Raw genomic sequence first — 26,081 nt, forward strand, 5'->3', positions numbered from 1 at the left:
GTTCGCTTAAAGATCCATCATTAGATTTGGACACTATATGAGCTGATGTGGGGATACCATACAACAAAATATATATTTATTTATAATGCGAGTTTGACAGGAGCCAACGTGCTGCCACAGTGTTTGGTATGCAGTTCTGTTCCCTCTCTGGTGTTGTGATGGTCTCTCCCAGCCGCCATGTTGCGGGGCGGTGCTGCCCCTCAAGCCTCGCTGTCGGCCCAGGTCCCTGTTTCCGGTGGGGGGTCATCCCCACCCCCTGACCTGGTGGTGCCCGGATGCGTGTCTCCCGCTGGAAGATGAAGGTGCTGGTGGCTGCTGCAGCGCTGCTCGTGACCGCGTTCAGCCTCCTCCTGCTGCCCGGGGCCTCGCAGGCCGAGGAGAGGAAGAAAGGCCCGAAAGTCACCGTCAAGGTCAGGCCCGAGGGGTGGGGGTGGGGAGGATGGGTGAGGGGGGGGGGTGAGGGGGGGGGGGTGGGGAGGATGGGTGGATGGGTGAGAGGGAGGGGGTGGGGAGGATGGGTGAGAGGGGGGGGGGTGGGGAGGATGGGTGAGAGGGGGGGGGTGGGGAGGATGGGTGAGGGGGGGGGAGGGGGGAGGGGTGAGAGGGGGGGGGGGTGGGGAGGATGGGTGAGAGGGGGGGGGAGTGGGGAGGATGGGTGAGAGGGGGGGGAGGGGAGGATGGGTGAGGGAGGGGGGGGGGGAGGATGGGTGGATGGGTGGGTGAGAGGGGTGTGGGTGGGGAGGGGAGGGTGGGTTAAAAGGGAGGTTTGGGTAGAGGAGGGGAGTCCATGTGTCCACAGGAAAGGAAAGGGAGCATGGTGTGGGTAAAGAGAGGGGCATTGGGGTGGGGTGGGGAGGGGAGGGGAGGGGAGGGGAGGGGGCTGGTCAGTGGTTTGAATGGGGAAGCACACTGGGGGAAGTGGGAAGATTTAGCTGCCTGAGTCCTGGGTCTGAACAATGAAGGAGATTGCAGTGTTGGCTTTGGAGCTGGAGGATGAAGGGAAGTCTCCTTTTCTTGGTCATTATCTTGAGCATCTTCATGTTAACGCAGGTCATTTTGGAACATATTCGGGCACCTTTTACCAGGCTCGTGGATCTCTCCTGACTGACTGACTGTGGGTTGTAAGCTCCTGCTGTGGAATAGGAGCTGAGGTGCTGGGACCAGAAAAAGAAACTTTGAGAGGAACATTTGTATGTAACGTCAGTGCAGCCTGAACTGGAGTATTGGATAGTTGTGAATACTGCACTTTAGGAAAGCATTTACACTGGGTACATGGTCCCAGGGAACTTCAATATGTGGATAGATTGAAGAGAATGGGCCTTCATTTTGAATGGAGACTTGTTCTCAGATTCAGAAGTATGATGGATCTGGAAGTAGAAAGGGAAAATAAAACTCTTCCTACTAGTGGAAGAGTTGCCAATGAGATGGTAGTGATTTAAGGTGATTGGATAAAAGAATTAATGGAGATAGGAGCAGCTCTTTAATTTAGCAACGATTTGAGGTCAGGAATACGATGCTCCAGAGTGAGGCAGAGACAGGATTAAGTAAGGCTTTCAATGTAGAATTGCAAGGCTGTGGAAGAAGACAGGTGGGTGGCACGAGGTGAGTTGAGTTGATCCGTTGGAGGGCTAGCAGAGCAACGATGGGCAGAAGGTGCAGCCTCATTTTTCCTATTGTGATTCAATTCTGTTAACCCACAGACAGCAGAATGTCCTAGCAAGCTCTGCCCTGATTTGTTTCAGCTGGAGGTGCTGCGTAAGTCCCTGCTCCTGCAGCCGCAGTGATTTTGGCCAGTGATTTATTTAATGAAGGATTTTTTTTTGTTTCCTGTGTAAACTGGAAACGCACAGCAGAATTGAGCTGGAGCTTAAGGCAAATACTAACAGTCAGCTCCTTGTCCGCTAATAGTCATCTGATTAAATCTGTCGTGTGTTTGTGCACTGATTTGTTCCACAGTTTGCTAAAATTTCCACACATTACCCAGTGACCTCCAGACTCCAGGCGGGCTGTATTTACTGCACAGCTCCTTACAGACTGCAATATGTGAAGCAGTATTCGTTTGAGATGAACGCGAACGGCTCATGGTGATCTTGTGGAGAGGATCAGATTCTAAGTTTTGACCTTAACCAGGCAGATTTGCTGCCAGTGTGCTCCACTGTTCGCTTACCCTGATCGCAATTCAGTCTGTTTAAAGTCAGAAAACGCTGCTCCTGTGTAGCCCCACTCCAGTGCTGTGTAAGGTCCCAGCAGTTTGGAGTAGGCAAACAGCTCAGGTCCAAAATGCCGATTCTCCTGCTCCTCGGATACTGCCTGACCTGCTGTGCTTTTCCAGCAACACTCTAATCTAGACTCTGATCTCCAGCATCTGCAGTCCTCCCCGTCAAAGCTGGTAAGGAGTCTGTTCCATTACAGTGTGTGTGTGCACATGCTCACAAAGCTGAGTGAGAGCTGACTCGGGTTTGATTCTCCTCTTCCAGGTGTATTTTGACGTTAAGATTGGGGATGAGGATGCCGGCCGTATAGTGATTGGGCTTTTTGGAAAAACTGTTCCAAAGACAGTTGAAAACTTCGTTGCTCTAGCTACAGGGGAGGTGAGTTGTTGAATTCATTTACTACACAATGGCTGTCCCTCCAAGTTTTGCGATATTGGAGATTAAACGTGACTCTTCACTCAGCACACTGGGATGACTGGGCTTGTCTGTCTGGTTTGAATTTTGCAGGTTCAGACACACAGGGGCTGTCATTCCTTTGATTAATTTGTCTTAATTTCTGTGCAGAAAGGATTTGGATACAAAAACAGCAAATTTCACCGGGTTATCAAAGACTTTATGATCCAGGGAGGAGACTTCACCCGTGGGGATGGCACTGGTGGTAAGTGTGTGGGGCAGGTGGGTAACGTGCTGTGTGATGAGTTTTTGTGTGTGTCTGAGGAGATGGTAGTCTTTACTACACGATGACTGTTCCTCCTGCTGCCTCAAGCACTGGCCTCAGGATTTTATGTTATCGGAGATTAAACTTGACTTTCTTCACTCGGAGCGCACTGGGACAACTGGGATTGTCCGTCTGCGTTTTGAATTTTGCGGGGTCAAACACTTCTTATGAAGTTGGCGTGCTTCAGAATTGCAGATGGGGTAGGGGTTAGAGCCTTGCATATCTTCTTCAGTGACCCGTGTCTTTGTCTCGCAGTGTGTCTTTCAAAAGCCTATCTGAAGCACTATCCTGCACTCAGGGTGGGTTCACTGGTTCCTGTCATCATTAAGGTCATCTCCACGTGAGGGGAGTGCACTGACTGAGTTTTCCTCCCTCCCCCTCTCTCCAGGGAAGAGTATCTATGGTGACCGCTTTCCCGATGAAAACTTCAAGCTGAAACACTATGGTAAAGGCTGGGTCAGCATGGCCAATGCTGGCAAAGATACCAATGGCTCCCAGTTCTTCATCACCACTGCCAAGACAAGTTGGCTCGATGGGAAACATGTGGTCTTTGGAAAACTGCTTGAAGGAAAGGTAAGAATCGGTACCAGGTTCTTCACTGGTTGCCTCATGTACAATTAATCACCTCAAAAAGAGACTAGAAGATGCACGAGATTTCCCACAGGGCACTCTTAGTGGGCAGCACGGTGGCACAGTGGTTAGCACGGCTGCCTCACAGCGCCAGAGACCCGGGTTCAATTCCCGACTCAGGCGACTGACTGTGTGGAGTTTGCACATTCTCCCCGTGTCTGCGTGGGTTTCCTCCGGGTGCTCCGGTTTCCTCCCACACTCCAAAAACGTGCAAGTTAGGTGAATTGGTCATGCTAAATTGCCCGTAGTGTTAGGTGCAGGGGTAAATGTAGGGGAATGGGTCTGGGTGGGTGCACTTCGGCGGGTGGGTGTGGACTTGTTGGGCCGAGGGCCTGTTTCCACACTAAGTAATCTAATCTAATCTTATCTCTCATCCTCTGTCAATTTGTGGGTCAATAATGAGGGAACTGTGTTCCAGTCATGTCCTCACTACCCAGAGACAGAGTTGGAAAGTGGTGCTGGAAAAGCACAGCAGGTCAGGCAGCATCTGAGGAGCAGAAGAGTTGACGTTTCAGGCAAAAGCCCTCCTTCATCCTGCTCCTCGGAGGAGTGCACTGCCTGAGTGTTCCTCCCTCTGTCTGGGGAAGAGTATCATGCTTCTTTTCGATTCTGATTTCCAGCATCTGCAGTCCTCACTTTCTCCAGAGATACTGTGGTGACTTTCATAGCACCATCATGGCTTTGCGGTGGTTCTGCTACCAATTTATCAGCATTTGTTGGCTGGTGAGTAATTTGAGGCTATGGGTCTGAGTCACATGCAGGCCAGCCCAGAAATGAAAGCAGATTTCCTTCCCTAAGGGACATTGGTGTTGTGTTGGGGGACTGGTGGATGAAGATGGCTTACTGGTTGATGTCAGATTCTTGTTCCTGTTGGAACGCATTAACAATGTATTCCAGTAATGAGCAATGCCAAGGAGTGCTACACAGGGCATCCATCACCTTCCTTTCAGGGTCAAGTTAACCCCTCATTCCCACCAGCTGTCAGATTGGAAGAGCTCAACATTAGCATTCTCCGTTTTAGCGGCACGTCTAATGGATGGAATAGTCGTGTAGAGCTTTGAAGTATCAGCTGAATAGATTCTTCTGTAGCTTAAGGATTGAATCACTTTGTTTTTCTTACAGGATGTTGTTGACAAAATTGAGCAATTAAAGACAAACGACCGAGACAAACCACTACAGGACGTCGTCATTGCAGATTGTGGCAAGATTGAGGTGGAGAAACCCTTTGCTGTTGCCAAAGAGTGAGTTGCAGCCACTTGGCTTACAGCTGGGAACATCCTATTATCCTGATCCTGGGCTTCCAGGCTGTGTAGATATCCAAACATTCCAGACTCTCTGGTTCTTCTTGGGTTTGTAAAAAGTACACAGCATTAATAAACATGGTTGGTTTTCTAGTGCTTGGTTGTGTAATCTTCTGTATAAGAGATGAAATCTGGCTCTGTGTCTGTGTGTGTTGAACCAGTAATCCTATTCCTGCATCAGAGTGACTAGTAACTGGAGAAATAGTCCATTCCTTGCCTCATTGAGAGAGTGTTGAATTACACATGGTCTGCTGTTCTACAGCAGAACCTGGGAAACATGGATGAGAAAAATATTACAGCAGCTGGGAAAAAATAAATCTTGGTGGGAAGACTCCTAATTTGTGTATTAAATTACTCCAAACCATTCCAGTTAAGCTACACAGGGATAGCATAAAGTTAGATACAAATAAAGCTTGCTCTATTCTCAAACAAAATCTCACTTTCAAAAAGTTCTCTATTAAACAGAAATTAAAGATCCCTCAACACTCTCCCATGCAAGGACAGCATGGGGTGAGACAGAAGGTGGCTTCCTGGACTGTTTACCTTCAGGCTAAACAAATCCTTGAAACTATCCCCAGCAAACAAGACAGGGCTCAAGATCATGTCATATTTTAACACCCTAGTTCACATGCCTCCTGAAACAAGTCTCACCTTGTATTTGAATTGAAGAGTGAGTATTTGACCCATCACATTTGCCAAGCCCAAGAAATGTGGGACAGTTCACCCTTACCACACTGTTACAGAAAGGAAGTGATGAATTTAATAGCAGTAATGAGTTTCACACATAACAAAACTATTATCACAATAGAACCATCAAACAAAGCTTTCAGGTCCAGGAATGTGCAGTTTCATTGTTCCTGGAGAGCCTGCTCCATTGTGGATTTCCGAATCCGGATCCGTGAGGTACAAGCCCTGAAGAACACCCATCACAATCACGTTAGGGAGAAGGCCTGGAAAGCAAGCAGCAGCTGTGAGTAACCGTGGATATTAGAGCAGTGTCTCAGGTAGCAACATTGCATCATAAAGTGTGTGTGTCAGGACAGCAGCTTCAGAAAGCGAGTGGCAAGCCAGAATGAGAAGGACAGCAGCAGCAAACCGCTCCTTTACCCTGTCAGGATTAGAGTGTACCATCACAGGAAAACAGGTCGGCATTCCCATTGTGCCCTTTTTGAATGGTCATGTGACTAACATCCAGAGTACAGTTAAGAAATCCACTTAAAATATTTAACATTCAAATTAAATAAACAGAGGAGATGGCTGGGCAGACCGTGTGTATGTCAGAGCTGTTGGTCACCAGTGTGACCCATGGGCACAACATCAAGTCTTTGAGTCAAGGATCCTCAAGCATCTGAGTTGGTAAGCCACTGACACCGTGACATCAGAGAGGGGAAAGTTAGTGTTCCGCTAAATTTCAGGAGACAGTCACACCCCTTAGATTAATCAGGTCAAATCTGATCAGCATCTGTGTGCAAGGGTGTGGCCACACATGAGGAACAGTGACTTTCAAAGTGATTTTTCATATTTTCAGCAAAAAGGACGGACTGTAGGAAAAGAAATACCCAGCCAGTGATAATTAAAGAAATAACGGACGGTACCAAAGTGAAAGCTAATGCCCACAAAGTGGCAAAAGGGTTAGTGGGAAACTAGGGGATTGGGAAATCTTCAAAAATCAACAGAAAACTACAAAGAAAGATAGAATTTGAGAGTAAACTAAGAATGTAAATAGATAGCAAACATTTTGACAAATATATAAAACAAGGAAGAGTGGCTAATGTAAACACTGGTTCTTTGGAATATGAGGAGGGGATTTAATAACTGGAAACGGACGAGGTATTGAATAGGTATTGGGTGTCAATCTTCATAGTGGAAGATACAAATAACTGAAGACGAGGTGGCCATGGCAGGTGAGGACCGAGAAACAATCATTATCACTGAAAGGTAGTGCTGGGCAAGCTAATGGGGCAAAAGGTGGACAAGTCACCTGGTCCTGATGGAATGTACAAAACAATGGGCTCCTGGTAACTTACCAACATTCGGTGGGCTCTTGGGTGGTTCCAGCAAATTGGAAAACAGCAAATGTGATGTTAAAACAAAGGTGGGAGACCAAAAGCAGGTAACTACAGGTCTGTTACTAAACTTCTGTAAAGTGCAAAATGCTTCAATATACAAGGAAGAAATAGTCAGACAGCATCATAGAGATGTACAGCACAGAAACAGACCCTTCGGTCCAACTTGTCCTAGCCGACTAGATATCCTAAATTAATCTAGTCCCATTTGCCAGCACTTGGCCCATATCCCTCTAAACCCTTCCTATTCATATACCCATCCAGATGCCTTTTAAATGTAATTGAAATAGCCTCCGCCATTTCCTCTGGCGGCTCATATCCCAACCTCTGCATGAAAAAGTTGTCACTTAGGTCCCTTTTAAACCTTCACCCCCCCACACACTAAACCTACACCCTCCACTTCTGGAGCTCCCCACCCCTTCAGGGAAAAGATCTTTTCTATTTACCTTATCCATGCCCCTCAAGATTTTATGAACCTCTACAAGGTCACCCCTCAGCCTCCGACACTCCAGAGTAAACAGTCCCAGCCTGTTCAGCCTCTCCCTATAGCTCAGACCCTCCAATCCTGGCAGTATCCTTGTAAAATTTCTGAACCCTTTCAAGTTTCACACCATCCTTCCTATAGCAGAATTGCACACACTATTCCGAAGTGGCCTAACTAATATACTGTACAGCTGTAACATGACTTCCCAACTCTTCTACTCAACGCACTGGCCAGTAAAGGAAAGCATACCAAATACTCTCTTCGCATCTGGATAGAAATTAGCCCGTGGGCAGACGCAGCATGGGATCATGAAAGGCAGGTCATGTTTAACTAATTCACTGGAATTCTTTGAGGACATTACAAGCGCGGTGGGCAATGGGGGAACCGGTGAATATGTGTATCTGGATTTCCAAAAGGCATTCGACAAGGTGCTGCACAAAAGGCTGCTGCATAAGATAAAAGTGCATGGCGTTACAGGTAATGTATAGAGGATTGGGTAACTAACAGACTATAAAGTGTGGGCATAAATGGGTGTTTTTCCAGTTGATGGTCAGTGACCAGTGGTGTGCTTCAGTGATCATTGTTGGGACTGCAATTATTTACAATTTACATAAATTAGAGTTGGGGACCAAGTGTAGCGTGTCAAAGTTCATATAAGACACTAAGACAAGTGGGAGAGGAAGGTGTGCAGAGGACATAAAGTCTGCAGAGGGTTTCGATTGCAGAGTTGAGGGGGTTACCTAGTGAGAAGAGATTGTGTAGACTGTGTTTCCATTGGTGGGTGAAACTAGAGCTAGGGGTCATAGCCTCAAACCAGATTTAGGACTGAGTTGAGGAGGAACTTCTTCCCCCATAGGGTTGGAAATCTGTCAGATTCCCTGCCCAGTGAAGCAGTTGAGGCTACCACATTGAATGCTTTTAAGGTAAAGATAGATTTTTGAACAGTAAGGAATTAAGGTTATGATGAGAGGGTGAGTAAGTGGAGCTGAGTTCATGAAAAGCTCAGCCATGTTCCTATTGAATGAAGGAGCAGGCTTGATGGGCAAAATGGCCTATTCCTATTCGAGCGTGTGTTGCTGGAAAAGCACAGCAGGTCAGGCAGCATCCAAGAAGCAGGAGAATTGACGTTTCGGGCATAAGCCTTACTCCTGCTCCTAGAGGGGAGACAAGGGCACACAGTGCAGGGAGGACAAACAAAATGACCAAAGAGCAATACGTGGGGGAAGAGAAAGGAAATGCAGTGGGAGGCTGTACTGTCCTGTGCTGAGTCTGGAAGGCTGCATTGTCCACCCAAAGCCAAGGTTCAAGTCATCTCTCCAGAGATGATAACAAACTTGGAATGGGAGGGGACAGATCCAATTGTTAACATTGTTACTACCCACATAGTTAGGACAAGGTGAAAGGTTCTCCGAGGGATTGACAGCAGCTCAAGGCAACATTAAAAAGCAGAACTACAAAAGTGAATCTCAGGAGTACTAGCTGTGCCTGATGGGACAGATTCCTGTGGCTCTGGGCAAACAGGAAGAGCTTCACTTGAACTTTGCTGGCACCTGTGACCATGGGTTGTAGATATGGCTTTAAATTAAATACTGGTGGGAGACTTCAATTAAAAGGAAGTCAAAAAGAAACAAGAGACAAAATATTAATCAGGAGATAATGGAGGTATGTAAGAAGGGCACTTAAATTGTTATGGGCGATTTTAATCTGCATTGACCTGACAAACCAATTGGAGAAGAGTAACATGGGAGAAAAAATTATAACATGTTCTTGATAAGTCAATCCTCCATCCCAGAAATCAGCATTATGTATTTCTATTGAACTGCCCCTTATTCTAGCATATCATTTTATAAATGTTGGGTGGGATGGTGGGGGGAGGGGAGGAGGAGGGAGGCACAAATGTGGACCCCCCAACAGTGCGACACTCCCTCAGCACCAACCCTCCCAACAGTGCAGCGCTCCCTCAGCACCGACCCTCCGACAGTGTGACGCTGCTTCAGCACTGACCCCCACCCCGACAGTGCAGCGCTCCCTCAGCACCGACCCGCCCAACAGTGCGGTGCTCCCTCCGCACCGACCCCCACCCCGACAGTGCGGCGCTCCCTCCGCACTGACCCCCACCCCGACAGTGCAGCGCTCCGTCAGCACTGACCGTCCGACAGTGCAGCACTCCCTCAGCACTGACCCTCCGACAGCGCGACAATGCCCCCATCAAAATTCCCTCCTGCCCCAATGTTACAGGCTCCACAAGAATGCAACCTAAACTTTCACTCTGCCCATTACCTGCTGGGTTCGGTTGAGAAAAGGCATCCTTTGTGAAACTGACCACCTGGTGACAAAAAAACCTGGACAGGAGCAGAAAAACAAAATCAACATATGATCCTCATTTCCAGCATCCCTGACCTGAGAGAGTCTGATGGGGAAAAGTGTGGGGGGGGTAGCTTTGCTTTCACTTTAAAAGGAGTTCAGGGAATTTAATGTGATGCTGACTGAAGCAGAGTTTCCCAGTGCTCACCTGTAATTCTGCAGGTCGAGTTGATCCAGGGCACTAAAGAAAAGGAAGAACATGAGATCAATTCAAAGCAATGATGACTCAATTTCTCTCACTTTTTAACCTGTCGGTCTAAATCAAAATGACCTGCTTTCTGCCGAGTCCCTTTGCTCTCAATTCCCTGATTGTATTCCTCTCTAAACATGTGCGCCCCCTAATTCTCTACTTCAGATCAAACAGCTGTATTGTTACAAAGCAGGACCTGCCCATCATAAGCCTCGCCAGCTTTTCAAACATTTCCTGCTGGTCTCCGGCCCTCTCTCTGTGACCCAACACATTCTCCCTTTCCAAGGTTAGATTCTGTCTACTTTCTGAATGCTTCAGTTGAACCGGCCTCCTCCACTTTCTCAGATAGTGCATTCTAGATGTTTAACAAAAAAAACAAGAAATGCAGGGATGCTGGAAATCAGCAACAAAAACCTAAACAAAAAATCATTGGAAAAAACTCAGCAGGTCTGGCAGCATCTGTGGAGAGAAGGCAGAGTTAAGGGTCCGGTGACCCTTCTGTAGAATGTTCCAGACCTAACCAGGTGCTGCATGAAAAAGCTCTTCCTCAGCACATTTGCTTCTTTCGTCAGTTGTTTTAAATCTGTGCCTCTTTGATCTCAATCCTCTCTGTGGTGGAACCTTTCTCTCTTGTCTATCCTGCCCACAACCCTTTTGAAAACCTCTCAGCTAACTCTTCTCATCCCAGGAAGTGTCCTTGTCAATTGCTTCCACACTATCTCCAATGTGTTCACATCTTTCCTATAACATGGAGCTCAGGACAGCACACCGTACTCTTTTTGAGCTCTAACCAAGGTCTTACACAAATTCATCACCACCTCCTTGCTCTTGTACTCTATATCCCTGTCAGAGTCACAGAGATGCACAGCACAAAAAAAAACAGACCCATCGGTTCAACTCGTCCATGCCAACCAGATATCCTAAAATGATCTAGTCCCATTTGGCACAAATCCCTCCAAACCCTTCCTATTCATATACCCATCAAGATGCCTCATAAATGTTGTAATTGTACCAGCCTCCACCACTTCCTCTGGCAGCTCGTTCCATACACGTACCACCCTCTGCATGAAAAAAATTTTTTTGCTCTCACCCTTAACCTATGTTCTCTGGTTTTAGACTTGTGTATTCACCATAACCATGTCCCTCATTATTTTATAAACTTCTATAAGGTCACCCCTCAGCTTCTGATGTTCCAGCAGTCAGAGGTTTAGAATAACTTCTTGGGTTTTGTGCACCATTCCTCTATTTATAAAGAAAGCACTGGAATTCAGGAATTTCAGGGGACCTTTCATGCTCTCTAATTTGTGCGTTAACACACTGATCCCTCTGTGCACCCACACCACAAATAGAGCAGCTGTCTTCAACTCTGTCCTCACCTTCACTGAGACCTTTTAACCCTGGCCAGGCACTGAGGCAAGGGAAACAAGGAATTGTGACAATATGGAGATGCAGGAGAGGGAGACAGCGTGGAGACTGGGCAGACACAACTTGTGAACCGATTCAGCCCTTAGTCTGGGGAAGCAGGAGCTGCCATTCTGTCCATACCCACCAGGTGGCGGAATGTGCAGCCAAAACCAGACAGAGGCAGGAGACAGTCCCCTCACGTTAATGCCAACTCGGCAAAACCTCAAATTACTTGGAGTTATTTTAAGTCACGATGTTCCTGACTCAAACTAATCCTTCTGAATTTCTGTGTGTGGTTAAAGGATCAGGAGGCGGCCATTCAGCCCCTCCAGCCTGTTCTCTTAAATGTTGGACGATTTGATTTTAACTTCATTAACCCAAACATCCCCATATTCTTCAATACCCCACCCAACAGTAACATGAATCTCTGCCTTTAACACTCAACAGCTGAGACTCCACCGTCCCCTGAAGTAGCCAATTCCAATTCTTCCTTGGATCAGTCCAAACCAGGTGACCCTGACTCCCCCGTTCACTCAGGCTCTGAGGGCAGGAGCAGGGTTATTACTGATAGGGTTTCTGATAGTTCAGGAACAGCAGTAAATGATGTACCAATAAATCCTTCAGGCACTGACCTCACTGTATTAGGCGACTTTCCAACCGGGATGTGTTTGATGTTCAGGAAGTCGAGGATTTCCCGGGACAAAGTCCAATTGTCGCATTCACACACAAGACTCTGAGAGACAGACAGGGAGAGAGAGAGAGAGAGAGAGAGAAAAAAACTGGTCTGTATACAGAGCAGGTCATTCCTGGCTACCTCACTTATCACAGCTCCAACCATCCTGAAACCTTTAGATACAGGGCCCAGTCCCCAAATATCGACCCCATCGCACCCCCAGTGCCCGCTCCCTCAGCACTGACCCTCCGACAGTGCGGCGCTCCCTCAGCACTGACCCTCCGACAGTGCGGCGCTCCCTCAGCACTGACCCTCCGACAGTGCGGCGCTCCCTCAGCACTGACCCTCCGACAGTGCGGCGCTCCCTCAGCACTGACCCTCCGACAGTGCGGCGCTCCCTCAGCACTGACCCTCCGACAGTGCGGCGCTCCCTCAGCACTGACCCTCCGACAGTGCCCACTCCCTCAGCACTGACCCTCCGACAGCGCGGCGCTCCCTCAGCACTGACCCTCCGACAGCGCGGCGCTCCCTCAGCACTGACCCTCCGACAGTGCCCACTCCCTCAGCACTGACCCTCCGACAGTGCGGCGCTCCCTCAGCACTGACCCTGCGACAGCGCGGCGCTCCCTCAGCACTGACCCTGCGACAGCGCGGCGCTCCCTCAGCACTGACCCTGCGACAGCGCGGCGCTCCCTCAGCACTGACCCTGCGACAGCGCGGCGCTCCCTCAGCACTGACCCTGCGACAGCGCGGCGCTCCCTCAGCACTGACCCTGCGACAGCGCGGCGCTCCCTCAGCACTGACCCTGCGACAGCGCGGCGCTCCCTCAGCACTGACCCTGCGACAGCGCGGCGCTCCCTCAGCACTGACCCTGCGACAGCGCGGCGCTCCCTCAGCACTGACCCTGCGACAGCGCGGCGCTCCCTCAGCACTGACCCTGCGACAGCGCGGCGCTCCCTCAGCACTGACCCTGCGACAGCGCGGCGCTCCCTCAGCACTGACCCTGCGACAGCGCGGCGCTCCCTCAGCACTGACCCTGCGACAGCGCGGCGCTCCCTCAGCACTGACCCTGCGACAGCGCGGCGCTCCCTCAGCACTGACCCTGCGACAGCGCGGCGCTCCCTCAGCACTGACCCTGCGACAGCGCGGCGCTCCCTCAGCACTGACCCTGCGACAGCGCGGCGCTCCCTCAGCACTGACCCTGCGACAGTGCGGCGCTCCCTCAGCACTGACCCTGCGACAGTGCGGCGCTCCCTCAGCACTGACCCTGCGACAGTGCGGCGCTCCCTCAGCACTGACCCTGCGACAGTGCGGCGCTCCCTCAGCACTGACCCTGCGACAGTGCGGCGCTCCCTCAGCACTGACCCTGCGACAGTGCGGCGCTCCCTCAGCACTGACCCTGCGACAGTGCGGCGCTCCCTCAGCACTGACCCTGCGACAGTGCGGCGCTCCCTCAGCACTGCTCTCTGTCTCGCTTTCTCTGTGCCTTACCTGTAAATATGCCTCCAATCCTGACCTCTTCTGTTCCAGGGCTTTGGGCCTTCGATTCAGGCCTCTCTTTGAGGGAAAGTCTGGTGTTTTTGTTGTCTTTTTTAACTGTAGGTAACAGAAACATGGAGGGAATGTCAGCCTCAGGCACCTCACCTTGAGCCTTTGGAGGGAGGGCTGGTGGAGTAGAAGGCATTCTGAGGGGTGGCACAATGGCCCATCCTTCTCTTGCCATCTCTCTCTGTGGGGCTGAGGTCCACCCCAAATCCATCAACAGGCTGGTGTCAGCAGCATTGGGAAGGTAGACAGAAACAAGTGGCCAGTGTAGCTGCTGACTGACCAGACTTGCGTGACTGATCAATGGAAGGTCAAAAGGTGGTATTAAATCTATTCGTGATTTCACCTCACTACATCGTCCTGTAATTATCTCCCAATCCTTTAACGTTCCTTCCCTGGTCTTAGTGCTAACCCTAATTACATTCCGTTCACAGGGAATATCAGATCTATTTTCAGAGCAACATCAGTGTGTATTTGGGAACCACTAGACAGCTCACAGGCAAGTGTCCTCAAGGAAATGGATATCAGAAACTGAACCAGAATAAAAAAAACAGAGACTGTACTGAGAAAAGCCAACTTCAGGAAACCACAGGGTCTTGCATTCAGTTTGTGTCAAATAGAGATTCAGAGTTTTCTGGTGACCAAAGGAATTCAGGGATGGGGGCAGGTTAAAAAAGAGAGGGTCCTGCCATGATCCTATTGAATGGTGCAGGAATCTCAAGGGGCTGAAGGGCCTGCCCCTCGCCCTGCATTCCAAAAACAAAACTCTAGCTCCCAGGACAGGGACAGCACAGGGTTCGATACAGAGTAAAGCTTCCTCTACACTGTCCCCCATCAAACACTCCCAGGACAGGGACAGCACGAGGTTAGATACAGAGTAAAGCTTCCTCTAACACTGTCCCCCATCAAACACTCCCAGGACAGAGACAGCACGGGGTTAGATACAGAGTAAAGCTTCCTCTACACTGTCCCCATCAAACACTCCCAGGACAGGGACAGCACGGGGTTAAATACAGAGTAAAGCTTCCTCTACACTGTCCCCATCAAACACTCCCAGGACAGAGACAGCACGGGGTTAGATACAGAGTAAAGCTTCCTCTACACTGTCCCCATCAAACACTCCCAGGACAGAGACAGCACGGGGTTAGATACAGAGTAAAGCTTCCTCTACACACTCACCATCAAACACTCCCAGGACAGGGACAGCCCACGGGTTAGATCCAGAGTAAACCTTCCTCTACACTGTCCCTGTCAAACACTCCCAGGACAGGGACAGCATGGGGTTAGATACAGAGTAAAGCTTCCTCTAACACTGTCCTCTCCATCAATCACTCCCAGGACAGGGATAGTATGAGGTTAGATACAGAGAAAAGCTCACTCTACACTGTTCCCCCATCAAACACACCAGGGATTTGGACAGCACAGGGTTATATACAGAGTAAGGCTCCCTCTAACACTTCCAGGTTAAATCTCTGGAACCTCATTTAATGTATCCCAAAACGTTATGGGAAATAAGACAGGAAATTAAAAGACCCCTTGCTGAAATATTTGCATCATCTCCAAGCACAGGTGAAGTGCCTGATGACTGGAGGGTTGTTAATGTTGCACCTCAGTTTAAGAAAAGGTTGTAAGGAGAAACCGGGGAACTATAGACATGTGTGAGTCAGTCTTCAGTTGTGGGTAAATTGTTGGAGGTAATTATAAAAGATAGGATTTATGGACATTTAGCGAGGCAAAAATTGATTAAGGATAGTCAGCATGGTTTTGTGTAAGGAAAATCATGTCTCACAAACTTGATTGAGTTCTTTTGCGGAAGTTAACAAAAAGATTGATGATGGCAGAGCAGTAGACGTTGTTTATTTGGATTTTAGTAAAGCCTTTGACAAAGTCCCGCCTGGTAGACTGATTAGTAAAGTTAGGTCTCATGAGATTCAGAACGAGCTTGCCAATTGCTTCCATAATTGGCTTAACGGCAGGAGACAGAGTAATGGTGGAGGGTTGCTTTTCGAACTGAAGGCATGTGATCAGTGGTGTTCCACAGAGATCAGCCCTGGATTCTCTTTCGTTTGTCAGTTATATAACTGATTTGGATATGAATATAGAAGGCATGGTTAGTAAGTTTGTGGACGACACCAAAATTGGTGGTATAGTAGACAGTGAAGGTTTTCTAAGATTACAAAAGGATTTTTATCAAATGGGTCAATGGGATGAAAAATGGCAGATGGAGTTCAATCTGGATAAATGCAAGTTATTGCATTTTAAGACAAGGGTGGAGCTTATACAATTAAAGGTAGGGCCTTGGGTAGTGTTATAGAACAGAGGGACCTAGGGGTGCATGTACATAATTGTTTAAAGTTTGTGTCACACATAGACAGGGTGGTTAAAAGGGCATTTGGCAAGCTTGCCTTCATTGCTCAGTCCTTGGAGTACAGGAGTTGGGATGTCATGTTGAGATTGTACAGGACATTGGTGAGGCCTCTGCTGGAGTACGGTCTAGTTCTGGTCACCCAGTTATATGAAGGATGTTAAGCTGGAGAGGGTTCTGAAGAGATTTACCAGGATGGTGCCAGGTACGGAAGGTTTGAGTTATAAAGAAAGGCTGGGAGTTTTTTCACTGGGGAGGCTGAGAGGCGATCTAATAGAAGTTTATAAAATAATGACATTTTAGATCGAGTTAATGGTGGTTGCATTTTCCCAGGGATGGGAGGGAATTTCAAGATTGGGAGCACATTTTTAAGGTGAGAGGAGAGAGATTTCAAAAAGACATGACAGGCAAATGTTTTACACAGAGGGCAGTTCATGCATGAAATGAATTCGAGGTAGTGGTGGATGTGGACACAGTTACAACATTTAAAAGACATTTAGATGCTACATGAATAGAAAAGGTTTGGAGAGATATGGGCCAGGAGCAGGCACATGGGACTAGTTTAGTTGGGATTATGTTCGGTATGGACTGGTTGGACCAAAGAGTCATACAGCATGGAAACAGACCCTATGACAGGGACAGCACGGGGTTAGATACAGAGTAAAGCCTCCTCTACACTGTTCCCCATCAAACACTCCCAGGATAGGGACAGCACACGGTTAGATACAGAGTAAAGCTCCCTCTACACTGTTCCCCATCAAACACTCCCAGGACAGAGACAGCCAGTGCATATTGTTCTAAGAAACTGACATGAATGCATTCCATAAATCAATTTCCAAACTATTTTTGCCAATTTCTTTTGCCCAGTTCACATGAAGATTAAAGTCCCCCATGGCTATTGCATTGACTTTGTTATAAGCTCCTTTTATTTCTGATTAATGTTTTGTCTAACAGGATAGTTACTGCTCAGGGGCCTCGAAACTGCTCTCACCAGCATTTCTGACCCTCGCTGTTACTGATACGCCCTGTTCTTCCAAATCGGGATCCCTCCTGTCTCCTGCCGGGATCCTTTATTGTCAGGGCCACCCATTGGCCCACTTCGATAAAGGTCAGATCTCCTGAAATTCCCAATCTCAGACACTGTGCCAGCACAGCTCTGTAATAGGGATTACATCCAATCCATTTCTCTCCATTGGTGCCATTAGTCAGTCAGTCAGAGGGATGATTGTTGGGGTCAGATAAACACCTTCAGCAATAACTTCTCACCATTTCTCCATCATTCGGCCTTCCTCATTGGTGTAATTTTACCTCAAAACCCGCTGGCTCTTTCTCTCACTCGCTGCCTGCTTATCTTTACCCAGTCACTACACAGCTCTATGACTTTGACTTTTCTTTTTAGGATTTACTAAGTGCCCCTTCTATGAACCGTCTCCTTAAAATATGGGCAGCCTGTTACACAGTAGACAGGCCCCAGCCTGGTTTAGTGGAGTTGGTCACAATGGACAGTCTCTTTCCCGTGACAGTCCCAATGGTCCTGGAATCAAATTCCCTCCACCACAACAACACATTCGACTCCCTGATCTGTTTGTTCCCATTTACTCCCTCCATCATTGGCCACAGTGTGGACCATTTCCTGTAGCAATCACCAAGGCTCTTTCCAAACCTGTGACCTTTCCCATTGAGAAGGAAAACGACAGCAGATACCATCCCCCTGAAGATTCCCCTCTCAGCTGTACACCATCTTGACTTGGAAATATCTCACTATTTAGTGCAGTATTGTTAAATCCTGGAATTTCCTCCCTAACAGCATCATAAGTTCACAGAATTCCTCACGCTGCAGAAGGATTTTTATTCCATCATATTTGTTCCTTTTGCACACTGCTTTAAATCCATCCTCACTTGTTCTTATTCCTTTTACAATGAAAGCTCTGCCCTATCCACTCTGTCCAGTCCACTCACAAAAACCTCCAAATCTTATCTCAGCCTTTTCCTCTCAAAGGTGATAAGTCCTATCTTCGCCAATTCCAAATTCCTGGAGCAGTTCCTCTAAATTCCTTCTGCACTCTCTCCAATATGTTCACATCTTTCCTGTGACTGTACACAATAGTCCAGGTAAGGTCTTGTACAAGTTCAACATCGCCTCCTTGCACCCTGTACTCTTTGCTGTTATTAATAAAGCTGAGGACACTTAATAAATGTTCTCTCCACCTATCCTTGTACTTCCAATGATCTCTGCATATACACACACCCCCAGGACCCTCTGCTCGTGCCACACCCCCTTTAGAATTGGACCCCCTGTTTTATATTATTTTTCAATTTTCTTCCTAACTTCTCCACAATAAAACTTCATTTGCCACCATCCACCTGCTCCACCAATTTGTCAATGTATTTATGAAGTTGTCAGCTGTTTTCATAGTTGACAATTCTTCCAAAGGCCTCTTGTGGTGCAGTGATATTGTCCCTACCTCTGAGCCAGGAGGTCTGAGTCCCACCTGTTCCAAAATATCTGATTCTTCCAAGTTTACTGTTATCTGCAAACTCGAAAACTGTCCCCTGCATGTCAAGGTGCAGATCATTAACTGCCTCAGGAAAACAGGGCTCTTCATCCTGACCCCAGAGGAATTTCACAACAAACCTTCCTCCAGCCAATGACCATTCCTCTCTGTTTCCTAACACATAGCCAATGTTGCTGTTGTCTTTTTTAAACCAAAGACCTTCCTCATAAGCCTCATGAGGCACTGTATCAAGTGCTTTCTGGATCCATTAACAGTTAGTTAAACACAATTTCCCTTAAGAAATCCATGCTTACTCTACATAACTTTTCCATGTGACTATTACTTCTATCCTGATTGTCCCTAGAAGCTTTCCTACCAGATCTGTGATTGCTAACAACTTTCTTGAACAAGCTTGTAATGTTTGCAATTTTCCAGTCTCCTGACACCTTCCCTGATTCTATTCAGTGACCACTTTCACCTCCTTCCATAGCCCTGGATTTATTTCATCCAGTCTTGGTGCATTATCAGCTTTAAGCATTAATCCATCCATTTTGAACACATCTCATGACCAAGTTTCCTCGTCTGCCATCACAGCCGGGGTAACATGTCCCTCTTTGGAGAGGATGGGTGTAAAGTATCCATCACAGCAACGCCTCCTGCCTCCAGGATGTAAAGCGCTTTCTTTGTTCCTGGTCAGCCTTGTCCCTCCTTTTACCATCTTTCTTCTGGTGATGTACTTACAGAAGACTTCAGGATTTCTTTTTATGTTTGCTGCCAGTCTTTTCTCATAATCCCTTTTTGCTTCTCTAATGTATTTTTCCATCTCCCCTCACACTATGGTATTCCTTTCGGTTTGTAATTGTCCTCTCGACCTGATACCTGCCGTAACTATACCTTTTCTCCTTTACTTTAATCTAGATCTCCGTTTTCATTCAGGGAACTCGGGATTGGTTTTGAGGGACTGTACCTGAACCACCTCCTCTTTGAGGGCAGCTGATCAATCAGTAATGGTTTCACCACCAACCCTTATGTTCCAGTCAATCCTGCCCAGCTCTGCTCTTGCCCCACCACAGTTCACTGTCCGTCAGTTAAACTGTCTTACTCAGGATTCATCATTGCTATTTTCCAATGCCTTCCTGAACCTTACAATGCAATGTGGGTGGGGTAGTGTCAGAGGACCACCAGGTGGGGGAGGGGGTAATGAGGGTGAAGGGTTGAGTGTTGCAGAGGTAGTTGACTGAGGGGGTTCGTGGGTGGTGGGGTAGAGGTTGGGTTTGTGGGGGTTAGGGGTGGGGGGTGGGCAGGGTAAAGGGTGGTGGGGGTTAGTATCTGGGACTCTGACCTTTTTATGCAGAGCCTGGAAGTCTCGGTATCTTCGATCCACCAGGTGTTTGCGCCCATTGTTGAGAACCTCAACTCGGAAAACCTGTAACAGGAAGCTGTGTCAGTGACCCTAACCTCAGGGATACCTCCCCACCCCTCACCTCACCACCCACACACCTCCCTCCCCTTCAGGGATATCCCCCCCACCTCTGCCTCAGGGAAAGTCCCTCATGCCCCTCAGGAAAACTGCCCACCCCCCCCACCGAGACTCCATCATCCCCTGGAAACCCCCCCAATCTCAGGGTAACAGAACCTCTCCACCCCCACCCTACAGGGAGACTCATCCCCCTCGCCCCTACAAGGAAACCACCCAATGTCTTGATCAACATATATTCCTCGATACAGGTTCCATAAACACTCTCCACTCCACTAGCTTCCCATGTTTTTATTTCAGATTTCCAGCCTTGCTGTATCCCCCGGTTTCACACAAACGGATAGTTGAGTCACCACCATTCTGCTGTTTGTGGGATCTTGTTGTGCACACAGCAGTTGCTATACTTCCTACAACTCAATATTCAGAATGGTTGAGTTGTCTGGCCGGTGTGTAGTGGTGCCCTGGGATGGTGACGTTCGTGAGATCATTCAATGTTGAGGCCTCACCAAGGTGAAGGCTGACAATTGCAATGTCTCCCCTCGTTACTCTCAGCAGCACCCCCAGAATATTCATCCCCATGGCCACAAGCAAACTACATCACGTCCCCCTCAACCCCCGCCTGCCACCTAACCCCCAGCCCCTGGGGAAAGCTGAGGCTATTCTCGGGCTCTCGGAACAATCCACCCCCCACTCTCACTGTCAGCTCCATTGAAAACAGATCCCTGCTTTATAACTCCAACACAGTGCATCACGTTGCCATGGTTATTGACAAAGAGGTTCAACGCTCTGTTGCTATGGCTACATACCACATCCATGCAAAGAGAGATTCTCAACCAAATAAATCCGATCCAAAAGTCCACACTCTCCATTTAAATTTCTCCTGCTGTGAGGAAATCTTGCCTTAGCACCACAGACATTCATTCAGTGACTTTCACACCCACCTCTCACCCCAGAGACCCCCACCCTACACCCCTCAGTGAGGGGTAGGTGCACAGACACTCCCCAGGGACTCCCCTAGAGACTCCATGAGAGAGAGGAACAGAGACTCCCCTTTTGGAGGGGGAATGTGGTGGTGAGATACCCCCCTCCCCTCAAGGGCAGTGAGGGGTGGACGGAGCACGGAGAATCCACTGGAGGGTGTGGGTCGGGATTGTGTGGAGACTTCCAATGGGGGTGCTGAGACTCCTTTGGGTGGCGGGGTGGTGCTGAGACTCCTTAAGGGGAATGGGGCACAGACATGCCTCTATCCAGTGCCACCCCCCCAGGACAGGCTTGTATCTGCTGCCCAGGAAAGATGCTGAAGTCTTCACTCTGGTGAAATTCCTATCTGTGTGGAATCACAATCAAAGTGAAAGTACTCTTCCCAAATCTCTGCACTTTCTAAAAACAGCCATGAGATAGAGATTGCCCCCAGTGATTTTAAGCCCCTCTCACCTATGCCCTGTCCACAATCATCACTCTGAGCTGCCAATCACTTGCTGTTTCAATTCCTGTTCTCATGTTCACATTCCTCTCCTGGGTCCCTGCTGTGTTCCAGAGAAGCTCAGTGCAAACTAGGGGAGCAGCATCCCATTTTTGAGACATTGTACAACTTCCAGGACTCAACTCTGAGTTCAACAATAACCAACCCCAACCCTACTCTAATCTGTCTGAATCTCTTGGCTTTACAGAGCTATGCTTTATTCTGCTATTAACACCTATTCAGCATCTATTTATCATGGGGTAAATTTTTTTTAAGCTTAGATAGATGACTGGCTGATGGACAGAAGACAGAGTCAGGATAATTTTTTTCTCTGGATGGCAAGGTGTAACGTATGGGGTGTCACAGGGTTGGGTCCTCGGACCCCAGCTATTTACAATCTACATTAATGACTCGGATACAGGGATAGAAGGCTCTACAGTAAAATTTGCAAACGACAAAAATAGGCGAGATGGTATATTGCAGTGAGGAAATAAGAACCTTTCAAATGGATCTTGATAGGTTAGGAGAGTGGGCCATAATGTGGCAGATGGAGTTTAATGAGGTTAAGTGCAAAGTCATGCATTTTGTATGAAAAAATGGGACGGTGACAGACCACTATAAATACCGGAAGAAACATCAAAGAAGCACTTCGCAGGAGGCTCCAGAGCACTGATGATGTCTCCTAGCCAGGGGACGAAATGTTTGCAACAAAAACTTCCAGCTCGGCGAACAGAACCACTACAACAAGCACCCGAGCTACAAATCTTCGCACAAACTTTGGGACGGTGACCTATTATCTAAATGGGGAGAGACTTTGGGATGCTCCGGTGCAGAGGGATCTGGGTGTCCTCATTCATGAGTCACAGAAAACTAGCCACACACGGTACAGCAGATATTAAAGAAAGCAAATGGAACGTTGACTCTTATACCTAAAGGAGTAGAATATAAAGGTGAGGGGGTCTTGTTGCAATTATACCTCATTGGTGAGACCGCATCTGGAGGATGTAACCGTTCTTGTCCCCTTATTTGAGGAAAGATGTAATGACATCAGAGGAGGAGGAGGATCAATAGATTGACCCCAGAGATGAGGGGCTTGTCGGATGAAGAGAGATTGAACAGTTTAGACCTATACTCTCTGGAGTTTAGACAAATGAGGCAAGATCAAATTGAGGTATTCAAGATGAGAAAAGATATGGATAAAATAGACATGGAGTAGATGCTTCCTCTTGTTTGGCATTCTAGGATGAGAGGTCTTAGGATAAGCGATAGTAAATTCAAAACAGAGTTGCAGAGAAACCACTCCCCAAGGGTTATGAATCTGTGGAACTTGCTACTCCAAAGTGTGGTAGGTGCTGAGACAGTGAGTAAACCTTAAGGAGGAGTTGGACAGATATTTAATTGGTAATGGGTTGAAGGGATATGAGGAGAAGGCAGGAAAATGGGGGTGAGGAGCATATCAGCCCTGACAGAATGGTGGCACAGATTTGATGGGCTAAATGGCCTAATTCTGCCTCTCTATCTTATTTCACTTCCCTTCAACCAATCATTCCCACTCCCTCTGCTCTATGTTCTGTCACACCTGTAATCTCCAAATCCAGCCAGTCTGGAATCTTCCCAGGTCTGTCTCGCTGCTCCCACCTTTCTCCAGGATAAAACCATCAGCAATTCATGAGAAACACTAGGGATGCTGCCAGTCTGAGACAAACACTGCACTTTGGGGAAACTCAGCAGCTCTGGCACTACCTGTGCAAACTGTGAACATTTCGGGTCCAGTATGACCCTTCCTGAGGAGTCTTCTCACTCACACCAGCCCCCACCCCGAGCACTTACCCAACTCTGTCCAGTTCTGCAGAGTCTGGGACCGTTAGAAACATTGACCCCCACCACACCAACCTCAAACATACATGCTTCATCCTGAGCACACACACACACACACACACATGGGGGTGGGTGGGGGTCAGGGCAGAGACTCAGGGCGGGGGCTGTGGGGGACACTCTCTCCCCCCGGGGGGAGACGACACCGGGTGAGCCGGTGGGGGATCGGCGGTGATGCCCTCCGTGGCCGAATAGCAGCTCGCGGCTTCCCCAGAAACTCCCGTTCAAAGGGCAAATGGGCGGACAGAGAGCCGGAGGGGGGGGAGGGGAGGGGGGGGGAGGGGAGGGGGGGGAGGGGAGGGGGGGGGGGGGGGGGGGGGGGGGGGGGAGGGGAGGGGGGGGGGGGGGGGGGGGGGAGGGGAGGGGAGGGGGTCCCCGCTCCTCTCCCCGGGGGGTGGGGGGGTCTCTGTCCCTCTCCCTGTCCCCGGGGGGTGGGGGTCTCTGTCCCTCTCCCTGTCCCCGGGGGGGTGGGGGGTCTCTGTCCCTCTCCCTCTCCCTGTCCCCGGGGGGGTGGGGGGTCTCTGTCCCTCTCCCTCTCCCTGTCCCCGGGGGGTGGGGGTCTCTGTCCCTCTCCCTCTCCCTGTCCCCGGGGGGTGGGGGTCTCTGTCCCTCTCCCTGTCCCTGTCCCCGGGGGATGGGGGTCTCTGTCCCTGTCCCTCTCCCTATCCCCGGGGGGTGGGGGTCTCTGTCCCTCTCCCTCTCCCCGGGGGGTGGGGGTCTCTGTCCCTCTCCCTCTCCCTATCCCCGGGGGGTGGGGGTCTCTGTCCCTCTCCCTCTCCCCGGGGGGTGGGGGTCTCTGTCCCTCTCCCGGTCCCCGGGGGGTGGGGGTCTCTGTCCCTCTCCCGGTCCCCGGGGGGTGGGGGTCTCTATCCCTCTCCCTGTCCCCGGGGGGTGGGGGTCTCTGTCCCTCTCCCTGTCCCGGGGGGTGGGGGTCCCCTCACCGTATGAACCTTCTCCGAGTCCCCGCTCGCCCCTTGGCCGATGCTCGGGATCCGGACCTGGATCATCCCGGGCTCCGGCTCCGGCTCCGAGTCTCCGAGAGTGACCAGCCCCGCCTCCTGGGACCGTGTTAAACCCGGACTGGAGCGGAGTGGACCCATCCCGGATTACATCGGAATTCAACTCGGATTGCAGACAGATTACATTCAGATTGAGCCAGAATTAAACAAGGACTGGATCTGGATTGAATCCGGATTGGGGACACAACCCTGATCAAACCAGGACTAAATATTTCTTAGTCTCACACTCTCTGGAGTTTAGAAAAATGAGAGATCACATTTAGATCTGTAAGATGTTAAATTTGATAGAGACGCTATTTCCCCAGGTGGGAATAACTCGAGGTCAGAGTTCTGGGATCAGTGGGAGCAGATTTAAAACAGATGGTCATCAAAATCATCACCAATCCGCAAAACCCAAAGTGTGCTGGAGGTCAGGGCATTGAGCGAATTGAGGAAGAGTGAGAGTGGATCAATTAGTTTGAGAGAGAGAGACTGTCAAAAGGAAGGCAGTGTGCAGTGTGCAGACCAGGGAGATAGACTCAGAACACAGGTAACAAAAAGCAGAATAACTGACAATGCAAAGGATTTGGATTAAGGTGGGTAAAAAAATCACAGTTTGGATCACTCCAGACTACTTTTAAAAGTTACTTAGGGAGAGAACAGACATCAAATAGCACCTACAAATAAATTCTGGAAAGAATAATAAACACCAGTTGACTTTTTAATGAGCCAGTGGGTGAAGTTATGAGAGGCGCATCTTCAAATAGCACAAAGGCTCATTTAAAATTAAATTGGAAGGTGAATGAGAGATAGGGTAGGTGAACGGGATGCAAAGGATTTGTTATTGTGGAAAGCAAACAGACCAACTGAACTAAACTCCTATTTCAGTGCAGCTTTTACGTAGTTCACTGAAAGATAAAGACAAGTGACATTAAACAGTACACTGGTGATCTGCCCAGTCTTTCCGTTAACATGTACCTGCTCAGGAGCCTGGCAACATCTAGGCTGATTTCACTCTATTTGTGAGCCACATGGATGGAAGCACATAGCAATGTGGCACTAATAATCAATCTCAGCATTTGGGAATGTGTCTCATAGCATAATGGCAGTGTCCCTACCTCTGAGCCAGGTGACCTGAGTTCAAGACCCACCTACCCTGCGATCAGGTTGATTAGGAAAACAGTGTCAGAATTTGCTGAAAATTCTGGGTCTAGATATGGCCACCCACATCCAGTGAATCACAGTTTAGAGAAGTGGGGTGATGCCATTTCATTTTATCTAAGAACCTGCAAATTTAAGAGAATTTAAATAAACCAAAGGAAGATGCTAAGAATTGGCAACCCAAGGAACATCTCAGTGTCATTTGGGGAAGAGAAAACTATTTTAGAAAGAACTAATACACATCGACTTCTGAATAAACTAATGTTTAATTGTGATTGAGGTCAATAAGTTATGGTGATGTCAGGATAACTAATGAATCAGAAGCAAACCACTCAGCACTAACTGGATAACATTTACGAAGAATTAAATTGAACCCTAGTACTGTGAGATCTGCTGAGTTCTTCAGATTCTGGATCAGTGGTGCTGGAAGAGCACAGCAGTTCAGGCAGCATCCAACGAGCAACGAAATCGACGTTTCGGGCAAAAGCCCTTCATCAGGAATAAAGGCAGAGAGCCTGTGATGCCACATGCTCAGTGACTTCCGCCACCCCGACTGCCGTGTCTGCCACCACTTCCACCCCCACCAGCACCACTCACCTGCATTCTGCTGACACGCCCCCCACAGATCCCACTGTCACTATCCCCACCCCCCAGAACCCC

At 48.7% G+C, this 26,081-nt stretch overlaps 2 protein-coding genes and 1 non-coding gene across 3 annotated transcripts; 2 read left to right on the top strand and 1 right to left on the bottom strand.

Moving 5' to 3' along the window:
- Positions 1 to 258: 258 nt before the first annotated feature.
- ppib (peptidylprolyl isomerase B (cyclophilin B)) lies at positions 259 to 4,955 on the top strand. The gene is made up of 5 exons (XM_060853569.1): positions 259 to 410; positions 2,478 to 2,591; positions 2,778 to 2,871; positions 3,320 to 3,504; positions 4,684 to 4,955. The coding sequence occupies exons 1-5, from the start codon at positions 276 to 278 to the stop codon at positions 4,804 to 4,806; spliced, it is 651 nt and encodes a 216-aa protein (XP_060709552.1). The 5' UTR covers positions 259 to 275; the 3' UTR covers positions 4,807 to 4,955.
- On the top strand, positions 2,952 to 3,095 carry LOC132834866 (small nucleolar RNA SNORA79). The gene has a single exon (XR_009647256.1). It is a non-coding gene; the product is annotated as a small nucleolar RNA SNORA79 (small nucleolar RNA).
- Positions 4,956 to 5,599: 644 nt separating the features above from the next.
- Positions 5,600 to 24,376, bottom strand: LOC132834802 (sorting nexin-24-like). The gene is made up of 7 exons (XM_060853844.1): positions 24,204 to 24,376; positions 19,791 to 19,874; positions 13,535 to 13,639; positions 12,003 to 12,103; positions 9,925 to 9,957; positions 9,693 to 9,754; positions 5,600 to 5,812 (listed from the first exon to the last, which is right to left on the bottom strand). Exons 1-7 carry the CDS (start codon positions 24,360 to 24,362, stop codon positions 5,676 to 5,678), a joined length of 681 nt encoding a protein of 226 aa, XP_060709827.1. The 5' UTR covers positions 24,363 to 24,376; the 3' UTR covers positions 5,600 to 5,675.
- Positions 24,377 to 26,081: the final 1,705 nt, after the last annotated feature.

Source organism: Hemiscyllium ocellatum, chromosome 42 (assembly GCF_020745735.1).
Source record: "Hemiscyllium ocellatum isolate sHemOce1 chromosome 42, sHemOce1.pat.X.cur, whole genome shotgun sequence".
In the NCBI taxonomy this organism is placed as follows: domain Eukaryota; kingdom Metazoa; phylum Chordata; class Chondrichthyes; order Orectolobiformes; family Hemiscylliidae; genus Hemiscyllium; species Hemiscyllium ocellatum.